The sequence below is a fragment of the Oncorhynchus keta genome, chromosome 10 (assembly GCF_023373465.1).
Source record: "Oncorhynchus keta strain PuntledgeMale-10-30-2019 chromosome 10, Oket_V2, whole genome shotgun sequence".
NCBI classification, from domain to species: Eukaryota; Metazoa; Chordata; class Actinopteri; order Salmoniformes; family Salmonidae; genus Oncorhynchus; species Oncorhynchus keta.
This window is the reverse complement of record NC_068430.1, coordinates 80,607,276-80,622,275: the sequence shown is the minus strand read 5'-3', so window position 1 is coordinate 80,622,275 and position 15,000 is coordinate 80,607,276. Positions and strand designations below refer to the sequence as shown.

At 42.9% G+C, this 15,000-nt stretch overlaps 1 protein-coding gene and 1 long non-coding RNA gene across 3 annotated transcripts in view; one reads left to right on the top strand and one right to left on the bottom strand.

The window, feature by feature from the left end:
- The window catches only part of LOC127932518 (uncharacterized), a 1,665-nt gene extending 1,019 nt beyond the window's left edge, over positions 1-646 (bottom strand). Inside the window, exons 1-3 of one of the 2 annotated variants that reach the window (XR_008145791.1) lie at positions 406-646; positions 246-373; positions 1-213 (exon numbers count right to left, since the gene is read on the bottom strand). The exon at positions 1-213 is cut by the window's left edge and continues 1,019 nt beyond it. This is a non-coding gene — a long non-coding RNA (uncharacterized LOC127932518). The remainder of the gene's footprint in view (positions 214-245; positions 374-405) is intronic. The other variant, XR_008145790.1, reaches the window with a different exon arrangement.
- The window catches only part of LOC118383520 (DENN domain-containing protein 1B-like), a 27,321-nt gene extending 12,692 nt beyond the window's left edge, over positions 1-14,629 (top strand). Inside the window, exons 8-18 of the mRNA XM_052526118.1 lie at positions 654-734; positions 950-1,030; positions 2,424-2,477; positions 8,801-8,911; positions 9,345-9,445; positions 10,030-10,075; positions 10,431-10,532; positions 10,915-11,040; positions 11,817-11,918; positions 13,672-13,765; positions 14,592-14,629. Coding sequence (XP_052382078.1) covers positions 654-734; positions 950-1,030; positions 2,424-2,477; positions 8,801-8,911; positions 9,345-9,445; positions 10,030-10,075; positions 10,431-10,532; positions 10,915-11,040; positions 11,817-11,918; positions 13,672-13,765; positions 14,592-14,629 — 936 coding nt within the window. The remainder of the gene's footprint in view (positions 1-653; positions 735-949; positions 1,031-2,423; positions 2,478-8,800; positions 8,912-9,344; positions 9,446-10,029; positions 10,076-10,430; positions 10,533-10,914; positions 11,041-11,816; positions 11,919-13,671; positions 13,766-14,591) is intronic.
- The last annotated feature ends 371 nt before the right edge of the window (positions 14,630-15,000 follow it).

Below are 15,000 nucleotides of genomic sequence, written 5' to 3'. Positions count from 1 at the left end.
CAATAAAACATCTGCACCTACCTGGTGTAGGACAATAAAACATCTGCACCTACCTGGTGTGGGACAATAAAACATCTGCACCTACCTGGTGTAGGGCAATAAAACATCTGCACCTACCTGGTGTGGGACAATAAAACATCTGCACCTACCTGGTGTAGGACAATAAAACATCTGCACCTACCTGGTGTGGGACAATAAAACATCTGCACCTACCTGGTGTAGGGCAATAAAACATCTGCACCTACCTGGTGTGGGACAATAAAACATCTGCACCTACCTGGTGTGGGACAATAAAACATCTGCACCTACCTGGTGTAGGACAATAAAACATCTGCACCTACCTGGTGTAGGACAATAAAACATCTGCACCTACCTGGTGTGGGACAATAAAACATCTGCACCTACCTGGTGTAGGACAATAAAACATATTCATTTTCTTCATGGGATGAGTTTGACACCCCTGCTTTAACCTGGACTGTATTGTGTCTACAGTTCTTTACAGTCAAGTTCCTTCACACATTTTCCTGGCTTTTCTTTGTCAAGTCAATTTAATTAGTATTTCATAAGCATTTAATTAGTGTTTCAAAAGTATTTCATTAGTGTTTCAAAAGTATTTCAATAGTGTTTCACGAGTATCGCTTGCTTCTCAACAGACCAATGAGATGCGAGAACTGCTGGGCGCCCTCTACACACATCCCCTGCCATTGGCTGTCGGCTCTGTCACTCTGCAGCTGGTAAGCCTCAACTAGTCTATTCATCACAACTGTCCCATCTATTCTAATTCCAAGTGGAAATTCCAATTCCAACCCATTATATTGGAAACACAATCATATTACATTACGCGGTTGTCATTTAAACTGTTGTCTGTGTTGTAGTGTATCGTGTGGATTTGTTATTAGATAGAGGGGTTTTCTGGGCTGTGTGGTAGTGTGTTGTGTTTCTCTCTGAGGGAGAGAAGCTATTGGTCAGGACAGAGATGCCCCGCCCTCCTGGACATGCCCCCCTCACTCCGGGGAAGGGGCAGGAAGGGGTGAGTCCTGGAACCCTGCTCGGTCTGGACTAACAACTAGAACCTAAGACCTGGTCTGTTTTAACACCGAGAACCTAAAGCCTGGTCTGGACTAACACCTAGAACCTAAAATCTGGTCTGGACTAACACCTAGAACCTAAAACCTGGTCTGGACTAACACCTAGAACCTAAAACCTGGTCTGGACTAACACCTAGAACCTAAAACTTGGTCTGTTTTAACACCGAGAACCTAAGCATGGCCTGGACTAACACCTAGAACCTAAAAATTGGTCTGGGCTAACAGCTAGAAACTAAAACCTGGTCCATCATAACACTTAGAACCTAAAACCTGGTCTGGACTAACACCTACTAGAACCTTAAAACTGGTCTGCTGCACTAACACCTAGAACCTAAAACCTGATCTGGATTAACACCTTTAACCTAAAACCTGGTCTGGATTAACACCTATAACCTGGTCTGGATTAGCACCTACAACCTGGTCTGGATTAACACCTATAACCTATAACCTGGTCTGGATTAGCACCTATAACCTGGTCTGGATTAACATCTATAACCTATAACCTGGTCTGGATTAACACCTATAACCTGGTCTGGATTAGCACCTATAACCTGGTCTGGATTAACACCTATAACCTATAACCTGGTCTGGATTAACACCTATAACCTATAACCTGGTCTGGATTAACACCTAGAACCTAAAACCTGGTCTGGATTAGCACCTATAACCTGGTTTGGATTAACACTTAATACCTGGTCTGGATTAACACCTATAACATATAACCTGGTCTGGATTAACACTTATAACCTAAAATTTGGTCTGCATTAACACCTATAACCTTTAACCTGGTTTGGATTAGCACCTAAAACCTGGTCTGGATTAACACCTATAACCTGGTCTGGATTAACACCTATAACCTATAACCTGGTCTGGATTAACACCTATAACCTATAACCTGGTCTGGATTAACACCTAGAACCTAAAACCTGTTCTGGATTAGCACCTTTAACACCTATAACCTAAAACCTGGTCTGGATTAAAACCTATAACCTATAACCTGGTTTGGATTAATACCTATAACCTAATCTACTACTAAACCAAGACATAGTTAACACCTAAAACTAGACAAATTAAAAATCTAAATCATCTGGTCACTCGGTGAACCCTGGTTCTCTCAAGATCATCTCTCAGAACCAGACCTGATAACAGGATCATGATGGGTCTACCAGTACTAACATACACCCAGATGTTGTTCTTTCTGACTAGGACTGCACCTCAAATGGCATCTTATTCCCTGCATAGAGCCCTATGCGCCGTGGTCAGAAATAGTGCACTTCTGGAATAGGGTGCCATTTGGGATGGAAACTAACTGCTCCTTCTTCCCTTCTTCCCCAGGTCCCGTACTTCATCGCTCCAGACCCCAGAGGACTCCCTTCCATCCCTGAGAGTGTGAGTCTGCTGTCACTGTAATACATTAACCCTGACCCTAACCCTGACCCTGATCCTGACCCTAACCCTGATCCTGACCCTGACCCTAACCCTAACCCTGACCCTAACCCTGATCCTGACCCTGACCCTGACCCTAACCCTGACCCTGATCCTGATCCTGACCCTAACCCTGATCCTGACCCTGACCCTAACCCTGACCCTAACCCTGACCCTGACCCTGATCCTAACCCTGACCCTGATCCTGACCCTAACCCTGATCCTGACCCTAACACTGACCCTGATCCTAACCCTGACCCTGATCCTGACCCTGACCCTAACCCTGATCCTGATCCTGACCCTAACCCTGACCCTAACCCTGACCCTGACCCTAACCCTGACCCTGATCCTAACCCTGACCCTGATCCTGACCCTAACCCTGATCCTGACCCTGACCCTAACCCTGACCCTAACCCTGACCCTGATCCTAACCCTGACCCTGACACTAACACTGACCCTGACACTAACCCTGACCCTAACCCTGATCCTAACCCTGACCCTGACCCTGACCCTGACACTAACCCTGACCTTAACCCTGACACTAACACTGACCCTGACCCTAACCCTGACCCTGACACTAACACTAACCCTGACCCTGACACTAACCCTGACCCTAACCCTGACCCTGACCCTGACACTAACACTGACCCTGACCCTAACCCTGACCCTGATCCTAACCCTGATCCTGACCCTGACCCTAACCCTGACCCTAACCCTGACCCTAACCCTAACCCTAACCTTGACCCTGACCCTGACCCTAACCCTAACCCTGACCCTGATCCTAACCCTGACCCTGACACTAACCCTGACCCTAACCCTAACCCTGACCCTGACCCTAACCCTGACCCTAACCCTGACCCTAACCCTAACCCTAACCCTAACCCTGACCCTAACCCTGACCCTGACCCTAACCCTGACCCTGACACTAACCCTGACCCTAACCTTGACCCTAACCCTGACCCTAACCCTGACCCTAACCCTGACCCTGATCCTAACCCTGACCCTGACACTAACACTGACCCTGACACTAACCCTGACCCTAACCCTGACCCTGATCCTAACCCTGACCCTGACACTAACACTGACCCTGACCCTAACCCTGACACTAACACTGACCCTGACCCTGACCCTAACCCTAACCCTAACCCTGACCCTGACCCTAACCCTGACCCTGAGCCTTACCCTAACCCTGACCCTGACCCTGACCCTGACCCCAGAGGGCTCCCCTCCATCCCTGACAGTGTTAGTTGGCTGTCACTATAATACACTGTTGTAATGATCTACGTGTCAAACTCATTCCATGGAGGGCTGAGTGTCTGCTGTTCATTTCTCCTACCTTGAACTTGATTGATGAAGTAAGGTCCTTAATTAGTAAGAAACTCCCCCCACCTGCTTGTCTCGGTCTTAATTGAAAGGAAAACCCATAATCCAGCAGACACGAGGCCCTCCATGGAATGAGTTTGATCTACAGTGTATCTGAACCATAATGCTACTGCTGTTGGTACATTGATAATAGTGTTTGATTCTAAATTCTGCTACAAATTCAAGTCAAACTCAGAAGAGCGATTAATGCTGTTTTATTCACCACACTGGGTGGTACAGATGTATTCACCACACTGGGTGGTACAGATGTTAGATGTATTCACCACACTGGGTGGTACAGATGTTAGATGTATTCACCACACTGGGTCGTACAGATGTTAGATGTATTCACCACACTGGGTCGTACAGATGTATTCACCACACTGGGTCGTACAGATGTTAGATGTATTCACCACACTGGGTCGTACAGATGTTAGATGTATTCACCACACTGGGTCGTACAGATGTATTCACCACACTGGGTCGTACAGATGTATTCACCACACTGGGTCGTACAGATGTTAGATGTATTCACCACACTGGGTCGTACAGATGTATTCACCACACTGGGTCGTACAGATGTTAGATGTATTCACCACACTGGGTCGTACAGATGTATTCACCACACTGGGTCGTACAGCTGCAAAGACAAGATATGACGTCACAATCACATATATTTACAACTTCTGACTACCCGCCCCTGAACACCCCCCCTCTTCCCAAACAGACCCCCCTCCTGTGTCGAAAAACAATGAATTGTTAGGCAGGTGGGGTTATTGTCCGAGTTTGAGTCCAGAACCTTCGGTTCTCCTCCACTCACCTCCCTGTCTTCCCTGTCTTCTTGTCAGAGGCTTTGAGACGAGGGAGTGCACATTCTGGCAGCCTGCCACAGTCCACTTCTTATCAGTCAGGAGAGGCTTTGAGACTAGGGAGTGCACATTCTGGCAGCCTGCCACAGTCCACTTCTTATCAGTCAGGAGAGGCTTTGAGACTAGGGAGTGCACATTCTGGCAGCCTGCCACAGTCCACTTCTTATCAGTCAGGAGGCTTTGAGGCTTTGAGACTAGGGAGTGCACATTCTGGCAGCCTGCCACAGTCCACTTCTTATCAGTCAGGAGAGGCTTTGAGACTAGGGAGTGCACATTCTGGCAGCCTGCCACAGTCCACTTCTTATCAGTCAGGAGAGGCTTTGAGACTAGGGAGTGCACATTCTGGCAGCCTGCCACAGTCCACTTCTTATCAGTCAGGAGAGGCTTTGAGACTAGGGAGTGCACATTCTGGCAGCCTGCCACAGTCCACTTCTTATCAGTCAGGAGAGGCTTTGAGACGAGGGAGTGCACATTCTGGCAGCCTGCCACAGTCCACTTCTTATCAGTCAGGAGAGGCTTTGAGACGAGGGAGTGCACATTCTGGCAGCCTGCCACAGTCCACTTCTTATCAGTCAGGAGAGGCTTTGAGACTAGGGAGTGCACATTCTGGCAGCCTGCCACAGTCCACTTCTTATCAGTCAGGAGAGGCTTTGAGACGAGGGAGTGCACATTCTGGCAGCCTGCCACAGTCCACCAGATAATTATCCTTCTCAGACACAAAGAGCTATTTCTGAGAATAAGCAATCTATTCACAGTCAAGTGGATATAATGATGCATAACATACAGAGATAATATAATGAACTATAAAAGTGAAGCTATAACATACAGAGATAATATAATGATATAGACCAGTGAAGTTATAACATACAGAGATAATATAATGATATAAAACAGTGAAGCTATAACATACAGAGATAATATAATGATATAGACCAGTGAAGTTATAACATACAGAGATAATATAATGATATAAAACAGTGAAGCTATAACACAGAGATAATATAATGATATAAAACAGTGAAGCTATAACATACAGAGATAATATAATGATATAAAACAGTGAAGCTATAACACAGAGATAATATAATGATATAGACCAGTGAAGCTATAACACTGAGATAATATAATGATATAGATCAGCGAAGCTATAACATACAGAGATAATATAATGATATTTAACAGTGAAGCTATATCATACAGAGATAATATAATGATATAGATCAGCGAAGCTATAACATACAGAGATAATATAATGATATAAAACAGTGAAGTTATAACATACAGAGATAATATAATGATATAGACCAGTGAAGCTATAACACTGAGATAATATAATGATATAGATCAGCGAAGCTATAACATACAGAGATAATATAATGATATTTAACAGTGAAGCTATATCATACAGAGATAATATAATGATATTTAACAGTGAAGCTATAACATGCAGAGATAATATAATGATATTTAACAGTGAAGCTATATCATACAGAGATAATATAATGATATAGATCAGCGAAGCTATAACATACAGAGATAATATAATGATATTTAACAGTGAAGCTATAACATGCAGAGATAATATAATGATATAGATCAGCGAAGCTATAACATACAGAGATAATATAATGATATAGACCAGTGAAGTTATAACATACAGAGATAATATAATGATATTTAACAGTGAAGCTATATCATACAGAGATAATATAATGATATAGATCAGCGAAGCTATAACATACAGAGATAATATAATGACATAGAACAGCTATAAGACAGTGCTACAGGGCAGTAGTTTAAAATCTATTAGCTCTAACACGTGCCTCCTACCTCACCGTTATGGAAAGATCATGTTTAGAGACTGGCCCCCTTTACACATAGTGTAGATCATTCCATCTGACTCAGAACACATTCTTTACTGTTGCTAGGCTACTTATATGAGTACAAACATACTAAAATATGCTCAAGGCAATTAGTCCGTTTCCAGCGATAAGTATATACATCTCATAGATGACCCCTGTCTTAACATTGATTATACTATACATCTCATAGATGACCAGTGTCTTGACATTGATTATACATCTCATAGATGACCACTGTCTTGACATTGATTATACATCTCATAGATGACCCCTGTCTTGACATTGATTATACTATACATCTCATAGATGACCCCTGTCTTAACGTTGATTATACATCTCATAGATGACCCGTCTTGACATTGATTATACTATACATCTCATAGATGACCCCTGTCTTAACGTTGATTATACATCTCATAGATGACCCCTGTCTTAACATTGATTATACTATACATCTCATAGATTACCCCTGTCTTAACGTTGATTATACATCTCATAGATGACCCCTGTCTTAACATTGATTATACATCTCATAGATGACCCCTGTCTTAACATTGATTATACATCTCATAGATGACCCCTGTCTTAACGTTGATTATACTATACATCTCATAGATGACCCCTGTCTTAACATTGATTATACATCTCATAGATGACCAGTGTCTTGACATTGATTATACATCTCATAGATGACCCCTGTCTTGACATTGATTATACATCTCATAGATGACCCCTGTCTTGACATTGATTATACATCTCATAGATGACCCCTGTCTTAACATTGATTATACATCTCATAGATGACCAGTGTCTTGACATTGATTATACATCTCATAGATGACCCCTGTCTTGACATTGATTATACATCTCATAGATGACCCCTGTCTTGACATTGATTATACATCTCATAGATGACCCCTGTCTTGACATTGATTATACATCTCATAGATGACCCCTGTCTTAACATTGATTATACATCTCATAGATGACCCCTGTCTTAACATTGATTATACATCTCATAGATGACCCCTGTCTTAACGTTGATTATACTATACATCTCATAGATGACCCCTGTCTTAACATTGATTATACTATACATCTCATAGATGACCCCTGTCTTGACATTGATTATACATCTCATAGATGACCCCTGTCTTGACATTGATTATACTATACATCTCATAGATGACCCCTGTCTTAACATTGATTATACATCTCATAGATGACCCCTGTCTTAACATTGATTATACATCTCATAGATGACCCCTGTCTTAACATTGATTATACATCTCATAGATGACCCCTGTCTTAACATTGATTATACATCTCATAGATGACCCCTGTCTTGACATTGATTATACTATACATCTCATAGATGACCCCTGTCTTAACGTTGATTATACATCTCATAGATGACCCCTGTCTTAACATTGATTATACTATACATCTCATAGATGACCCCTGTCTTAACATTGATTATACTATACATCTCATAGATGACCCCTGTCTTAACATTGATTATACTATACATCTCATAGATGACCCCTGTCTTGACATTGATTATACATCTCATAGATGACCCCTGTCTTGACATTGATTATACATCTCATAGATGACCCCTGTCTTGACGTTGATTATACATCTCATAGATGACCCCTGTCTTGACATTGATTATACTATACATCTCATAGATGACCCCTGTCTTGACATTGATTATACTACACATCTCATAGATGACCCCTGTCTCAACATTGATTATACTATACATCTCATAGATGACCTGTCTTAACATTGATTATACTATACATCTCATAGATGACCTGTCTTAACATTGATTATACTATACATCTCATAGATGACTCCTGTCTTAATGTTGATTATACATCTCATAGATGACCCCTTTCTTAACATTGACAGAGAGATCACTACAGGAAGATAAGACATTATAAAGTCTCCATGGTAACGACAGGTCTTACAGTACAGCGGTACCTGAATGCTTTAAGTTAAGTGGTACCTATTGTTTTAATACCGTGGTGTGTGTGTGTGTGTGTGTGTGTGTGTGTGTGTGTGTGTGTGTGTGTGTGTGTGTGTGTGTGTGTGTGTGTGTGTGTGTGTGTGTGTGTGTGTGTGTGTGTGTGTGTGTGTGTGTGTGTGTGTGTGTGTGTGTGTGTGTGTGTGTGTGTGTGTGTTACAGAGGAACCTGACAGAGTTGGTGGTAGCGGTAGATGTGTCTAACCTCCTCCAGCTCTATGCCAGCATGTTGTTTGAGAGACGCATCCTCATCCTCTCCAGCAAACTCAGCACAGTGAGAATACACACACACACTACACCTCAACAACTCACAAAACTTAATTCAACCCTTTCTCAAAAGTTGCTTTCCGTAATTTCTAACATAAATGTATGCTGTTCTGATTGGGCTCCCTCCCTCCCATCTCTCTCCCTCCCTTCCACCTCTCTCTCTCCTCCTACTCTCTCCCCCCTCTGTCTCTCCCTCCCACCTCTCTCTCTCTCTCTCTCTCCCCCCTCTGTCTCTCCCTCCCACCTCCCTCTCTCCTCCCTCTCTCCCTCCCTCCCACCTCTCTCTCTCCCCCCTCTGTCTCTCCCTCCCTCCCACCTCCCTCTCTCCCTTCCACCTCTCTCCCTCCCTTCCAACTCTCTCTCTCTCCTCCCTTCCTCCCTCTCTCTCCCCCCTCTGTCTCTCCCTCCCACCTCTCTCTCTCCCCGTCTCTCTGCTCCAGTTGACAGCGTGTGTTCATGCCCTCAGTGCTGTGCTCTACCCCATGTACTGGCAACACATCTTCATACCTGTCCTGCCCCCACACCTACTGGACTACTGCTGGTCAGAGAGAGAGAAAACACACACACACACACCTACTGGACTACTGCTGGTCAGAGAGAGAGAAAACACACACACACACACACCTACTGGACTACTGCTGGTCAGAGAGAGAGAAAACACACACACACACACCTACTGGACTACTGCTGATCAGAGAGAGAGAACACACACACACACCTACTGGACTACTGCTGGTCAGAGAGAGAAAACACACACACACACACCTACTGGACTACTGCTGATCAGAGAGAGAGAACACACACACACACCTACTGGACTACTGCTGGTCAGAGAGAGAGAACACACACACACACACACACACACACACACACACACCTACTGGACTACTGCTGGTCAGAGAGAGAGAGAACACACACACACCTACTGGACTACTGCTGGTCAGAGAGAGAGAAAACACACACACACGCACACACCTACTGGATTACTGCTGGTCAGAGAGAGAGAACACACACACACACCTACTGGACTACTGCTGGTCAGAGAGAGAGAACACACACACACACACACACACAGATATGTATATGTTAAAGCACTCAACCTCTCTCTGTCTGTCTGTCTCTCAGTGCTCCGATGCCCTTCCTCATAGGAGTCCACTCCAGTCTGACAGAGGTACAGTAACTACAGCATCTCCATGGTTTCCATAAGGTTCTAATGGTGTTTCATCCCTCTGACAAGCAGCCAGGACCTGCAGGGCAGTATGAACCATACAGTATACTGTGAGACCACATCGGACAATAACTGACTGATGGACAGACGGGTGGACAGACGGACAGACTGTTTTTGTGGACTTACTGACTGACTGATTGATTAGTTGGTTTGTTGACTGACTGATTGATTGATTGATTAGTTGATTGGTGGGTTGGTTGACTGACTGATTGATTAGTTAGTTGGTTGACTGACTGATTGATTAGTTGATTGATGTATTGATTGATGTATTGATTAATGTGTTGATGTATTGATCCAGAGAGTGAGAAGCCGGGGGTTAGAGGACGTGGTGATTCTGAATGTAGACACCAACACTATAGAGTCTCCCTTCGAAGACCTGAAGAAGATACCAGCAGATGTGGTAATGTGAATGTGTGTGTCTGTGTCTGTGTCTGTGTCTGTGTCTGTGTGTGTGTGTGTGTGTGTGTGTGTGTGTGTGTGTGTGTGTGTGTGTGTGTGTGTGTGTGTGTGTGTGTGTGTGTGTGTGTGTTGCATGCCTGCTTTCACGAACCTGTGCATTTGAGCAAGTAAGCAAGTTTAGATGTGTGTGTGTAACTTGCATGTGGACTTGTGTGTCTGTGTAACAATGTGTCTATGTAACAACGTGTGTGTGTGTGTGTGTGTGTGTGTGTGTGTGTGTGTGTGTGTGTGTGTGTGTGTGTGTGTGTGTGTGTGTGTGTGTGTGTGTGTGTGTGTGTGTGTGTGTGTGTGTGTGTGTGTGTGTGTGTGTGTGTGTGTACCAGGTATCAGGTCTGAAGTTGTGTCTGAAACGCCAGGCAGCGTCAGCAGGTGTGGGCGTGGCCAAGGCCTTCCTCAGGGCTCAGGTTCTGCTGTTTGGAGGATATGGAGACGCTCTGAAGGGAAACACGGTTAGAACAATAATACTCTGGAATACTCTGGGAACACGGTTAGAACAATAATACTCTGAATACTCTGGGAACACGGTTAGAACAATAATACTCTGGAATACTCTGGGAACACGGTTAGAACAATAATACTCTGGGAACACGGTTAGAACAATAATACTCGGAATACTCTGGGAACACGGTTAGAACAATAATACTCTGGAATACTCTGGGAACACGGTTAGAATGGTAATACTCTGGAATACTCTGGGTACACGGTTAGAATGGTAATACTCTGGAATACTCTGGGTACACGGTTAGAATGGTAATACTCTGGAATACTCTGGGTACACGGTTAGAATGGTAATACTCTGGAATACTCTGGGTACACGGTTAGAATGGTAATACTCTGGAAACACGGTTAGAACAATACTACTCTGGAATACTCTGGGAACACAGTTAGAATGGTAATACTCTGGAATACTCTGGGTACACGGTTAGAATGGTAATACTCTGGAATACTCTGGGTACACGGTTAGAATGGTAATACTCTGGAATACTCTGGGTACACGGTTAGAACAATAATACTCTGGAATACTTTGGGAACGCCGTTAGAATACATAACATTAAAATATAATAATGTGAAGATGCTTTTTATTCTGTATGCAATAATACTGTAGAATACTCTATAATACTGTATATACAGACACCTGTTTCAATAAAGTGTCTTCTCTTCACCAACTCTCTCTCTCTCTCCCCCTCCCTCTCTCTCTTCCTCCCTCCCTCATCTCTCTCTGTAGAATGGTCAGATCATGTTCTGTGAGGAGGTTTTCCTGGACCACAGGTCTCCCAGTATGAGACAGTTCCTACAGAGTGCTGTCCATCTGCAGCTCTTCAAACAGGTACCTGTGTGTGTGTGTGTGTGTGTGTGTGTGTGTGTGTGTGTGTGTGTGTGTGTGTGTGTGTGTGTGTGTGTGTGTGTGTGTGTGTGTGTGTGTGTGTGTGTGTGTGTGTGTGTGTGTGTGTGTGTGTGTGTGTGTGTGTGTGTGTGTGTGTGTGTGTGTGTGTGTGTGTGTGTGTGTGTGTGTGTGTGTGTGTGTGTGCCCTCCTCCTCCTGCAGCTCTTCCAACAGGTGAGTTCATCTCAAGACAGAATGCTGCCCTCTGTTGTTCTGGGGATGCCATAACAAAACAAACATGAGAACAAGTAGCACACCCACATGTGGATATCAAATGTCCTCGTAGTGTGGAGGTGTAAAACAAACACGAGAACAAGTAGCACACACACATGTGGATATCAAATGTCTTCGTAGTGTGGAGGTGTAAAACAAACAAGAGAACAAGTAGCACACACACATGTGGATATCAAATGTCCTCGTAGTGTGGAGGTGTAAAACAAACATGAAGAACTAGTCAACATACAAACATCAAAATGTCTTTTGTAGTCTGGATGTCTGACCATCAGCAATTGAGAATAATCCACATTCTGCAATAATCCACATTCTGCAATAATCCACATTCTGCAATAATCCACATTCTGTAATAATCCACATTCTGTAATAATCCACATTCTGCAATAATTCACATTCTGCAATCATCCACATTCTGTAATAATCCACATTCTGTAATAATCCACATTCTGCAATAATCCACATTCTGTAATAATCCACATTCTGCAATAATCCACATTCTGCAATAATCCACATTCTGCAATAATCCACATTCTGTAATAATCCACATTCTGTAATAATCCACATTCTGCAATAATCCAGATTCTGCAATAATCCACATTCTGTAATAATCCACATTCTGCAATAATCCACATTCTGCAATAATCCACATTCTGTAATAATCCACATTGTGCAATAATCCAGATTCTGCAATAATCCACATTCTGCAATAATCCACATTCTGTAATAATCCACATTCTGCAATAATCCACATTCTGTAATAATCCAAATTCTGTAATAATCCAAATTCTGTAATAATCCACATTCTGTAATAATCCAAATTCTGTAATAATCCAAATTCTGTAATAATCCACATTCTGTAATAATCCAAATTCTGTAATAATCCACATTCTGTAATAATCCAAATTCTGTAATAATCCACATTCTGTAATAATCCAAATTCTGTAATAATCCAAATTCTGTAATAATCCACATTCTGTAATAATCCACATTCTGTAATAATCCAAATTCTGTAATAATCCACATTCTGTAATAATCCAAATTCTGTAATAATCCAAATTCTGTAATAATCCACATTCTGTAATAATCCAAATTCTGTAATAATCCACATTCTGTAATAATCCAAATTCTGTAATAATCCAAATTCTGTAATAATCCACATTCTGTAATAATCCAAATTCTGTAATAATCCACATTCTGTAATAATCCACATTCTGTAATAATCCACATTCTGCAATAATCCACATTCTGTAATAATCCACATTCTGTAATGTAGCTCCACTTCTTTAGGTGTTCATTGTCACAACAATCCAACTGTTATGTCTTTGTCAGGATTACAGAACAAACTGTTCTAAGTTTATTATTAGCAACATATTGATATTCAGTAGAATGATCTTCTCAGGGTTGAATAGGAGTCCCTATGATATACTAACAAAGCAGTTCATTGACTGGGTTTTGTTTTTCAGTTTATTGATGGACGTCTGGAGCTGCTGAACAGAGGGATAGAGCCAGACGACCTGTTTGAACAAGAGATGCTACAGTGTGGAACAGCAGAAGCAGGTGTCTGTCTGTCTGTCTGTCTGTCTGTCTGTGTTTAAGTCCTCACAAACCGATGCTGGCCAAACAATCTAGTTCAAATCAAAAGCATATCAAATAAAATGTATTTATATAGCCCTTCGTACATCAGCTGATATCTCAAAGTGCTGTACAGAAACCCAGCCAAAAACCCCAAACAGCAAGCAATGCAGGTGTAGAAGCACGGTGGCTAGGAAAAACTCCCTAGAAAGGCCAAAACCTAGGAAGAAACCTAGAGAGGAACCAGGCTATGTGGGGTGGCCAGTCCTCTTCTGGCTGTGCCGGGTGGAGATTATAACAGAACATGGCCAAGATGTTCAAATGTTCATAAATGACCAGCAGGGTCAAATAATAATAATCACAGGCAGAACAGTTGAAACTGGAGGTGGACTGGGGACAGCAAGGAGTCATCATGTCAGGTAGTCCTGAGGCATGGTCCTAGGGCTCAGGTCCTCCGAGAGAGAGAAAGAAAGAGAGAAAGAGAGAATTAGAGAGAGCATACTTAAATTCACACAGGACACTGGATAGGACAGGAGAAAGTACTCCAGATATAACAAACTGACCCTAGCCCCCCAACACACAAACTACTGCAGCATAAATACTGGAGGCTGAGACAGGAGGGGTCAGGAGACACTGTGGCCCCATCCGATGACACCCCCGGACAGGGCCAAACAGGAAGGATATAACCACACCCACTTTGCCAAAGCACAGCCCCCACACCACTAGTTTTCATCTATATTTTCCTTAGCTGTCTATTTACCACAACAAACAGATGCTGGCACTAAGACCACACTCAACATGCTGTATGAAGCAAACAAGAACATGCTCATCCTGAAGCGGTGCTCCTAGTGGCCGGGGGGACTTTAATGCAGGCAAACTTAAATCTGTTTTACATCATTTTTACCAGCATATCACATGTGCAACCAGAGGATTAAAAAAATAAATCATTGAACTCTAGACCACCTTTACTTCACCCACAGAGACACATACAAAGCTCTCGATCGCCCTCCATTTGGCAAATCTGACCAGAACTCTCCTCCTCCTGATTCCTGCTAACAAGCGGAAAATAAATCAGGAAGTATCAGTGACTCTCAATATGGAAGTGGTCAGATGACGCGGATGCTAAGCTACAGGACTGTTTCACTATTACAGACTGGAATATGTTCCAGGATTCATCCAATGGCATTGAGGAGAACACCACCTCAGTCACCAGCTATATC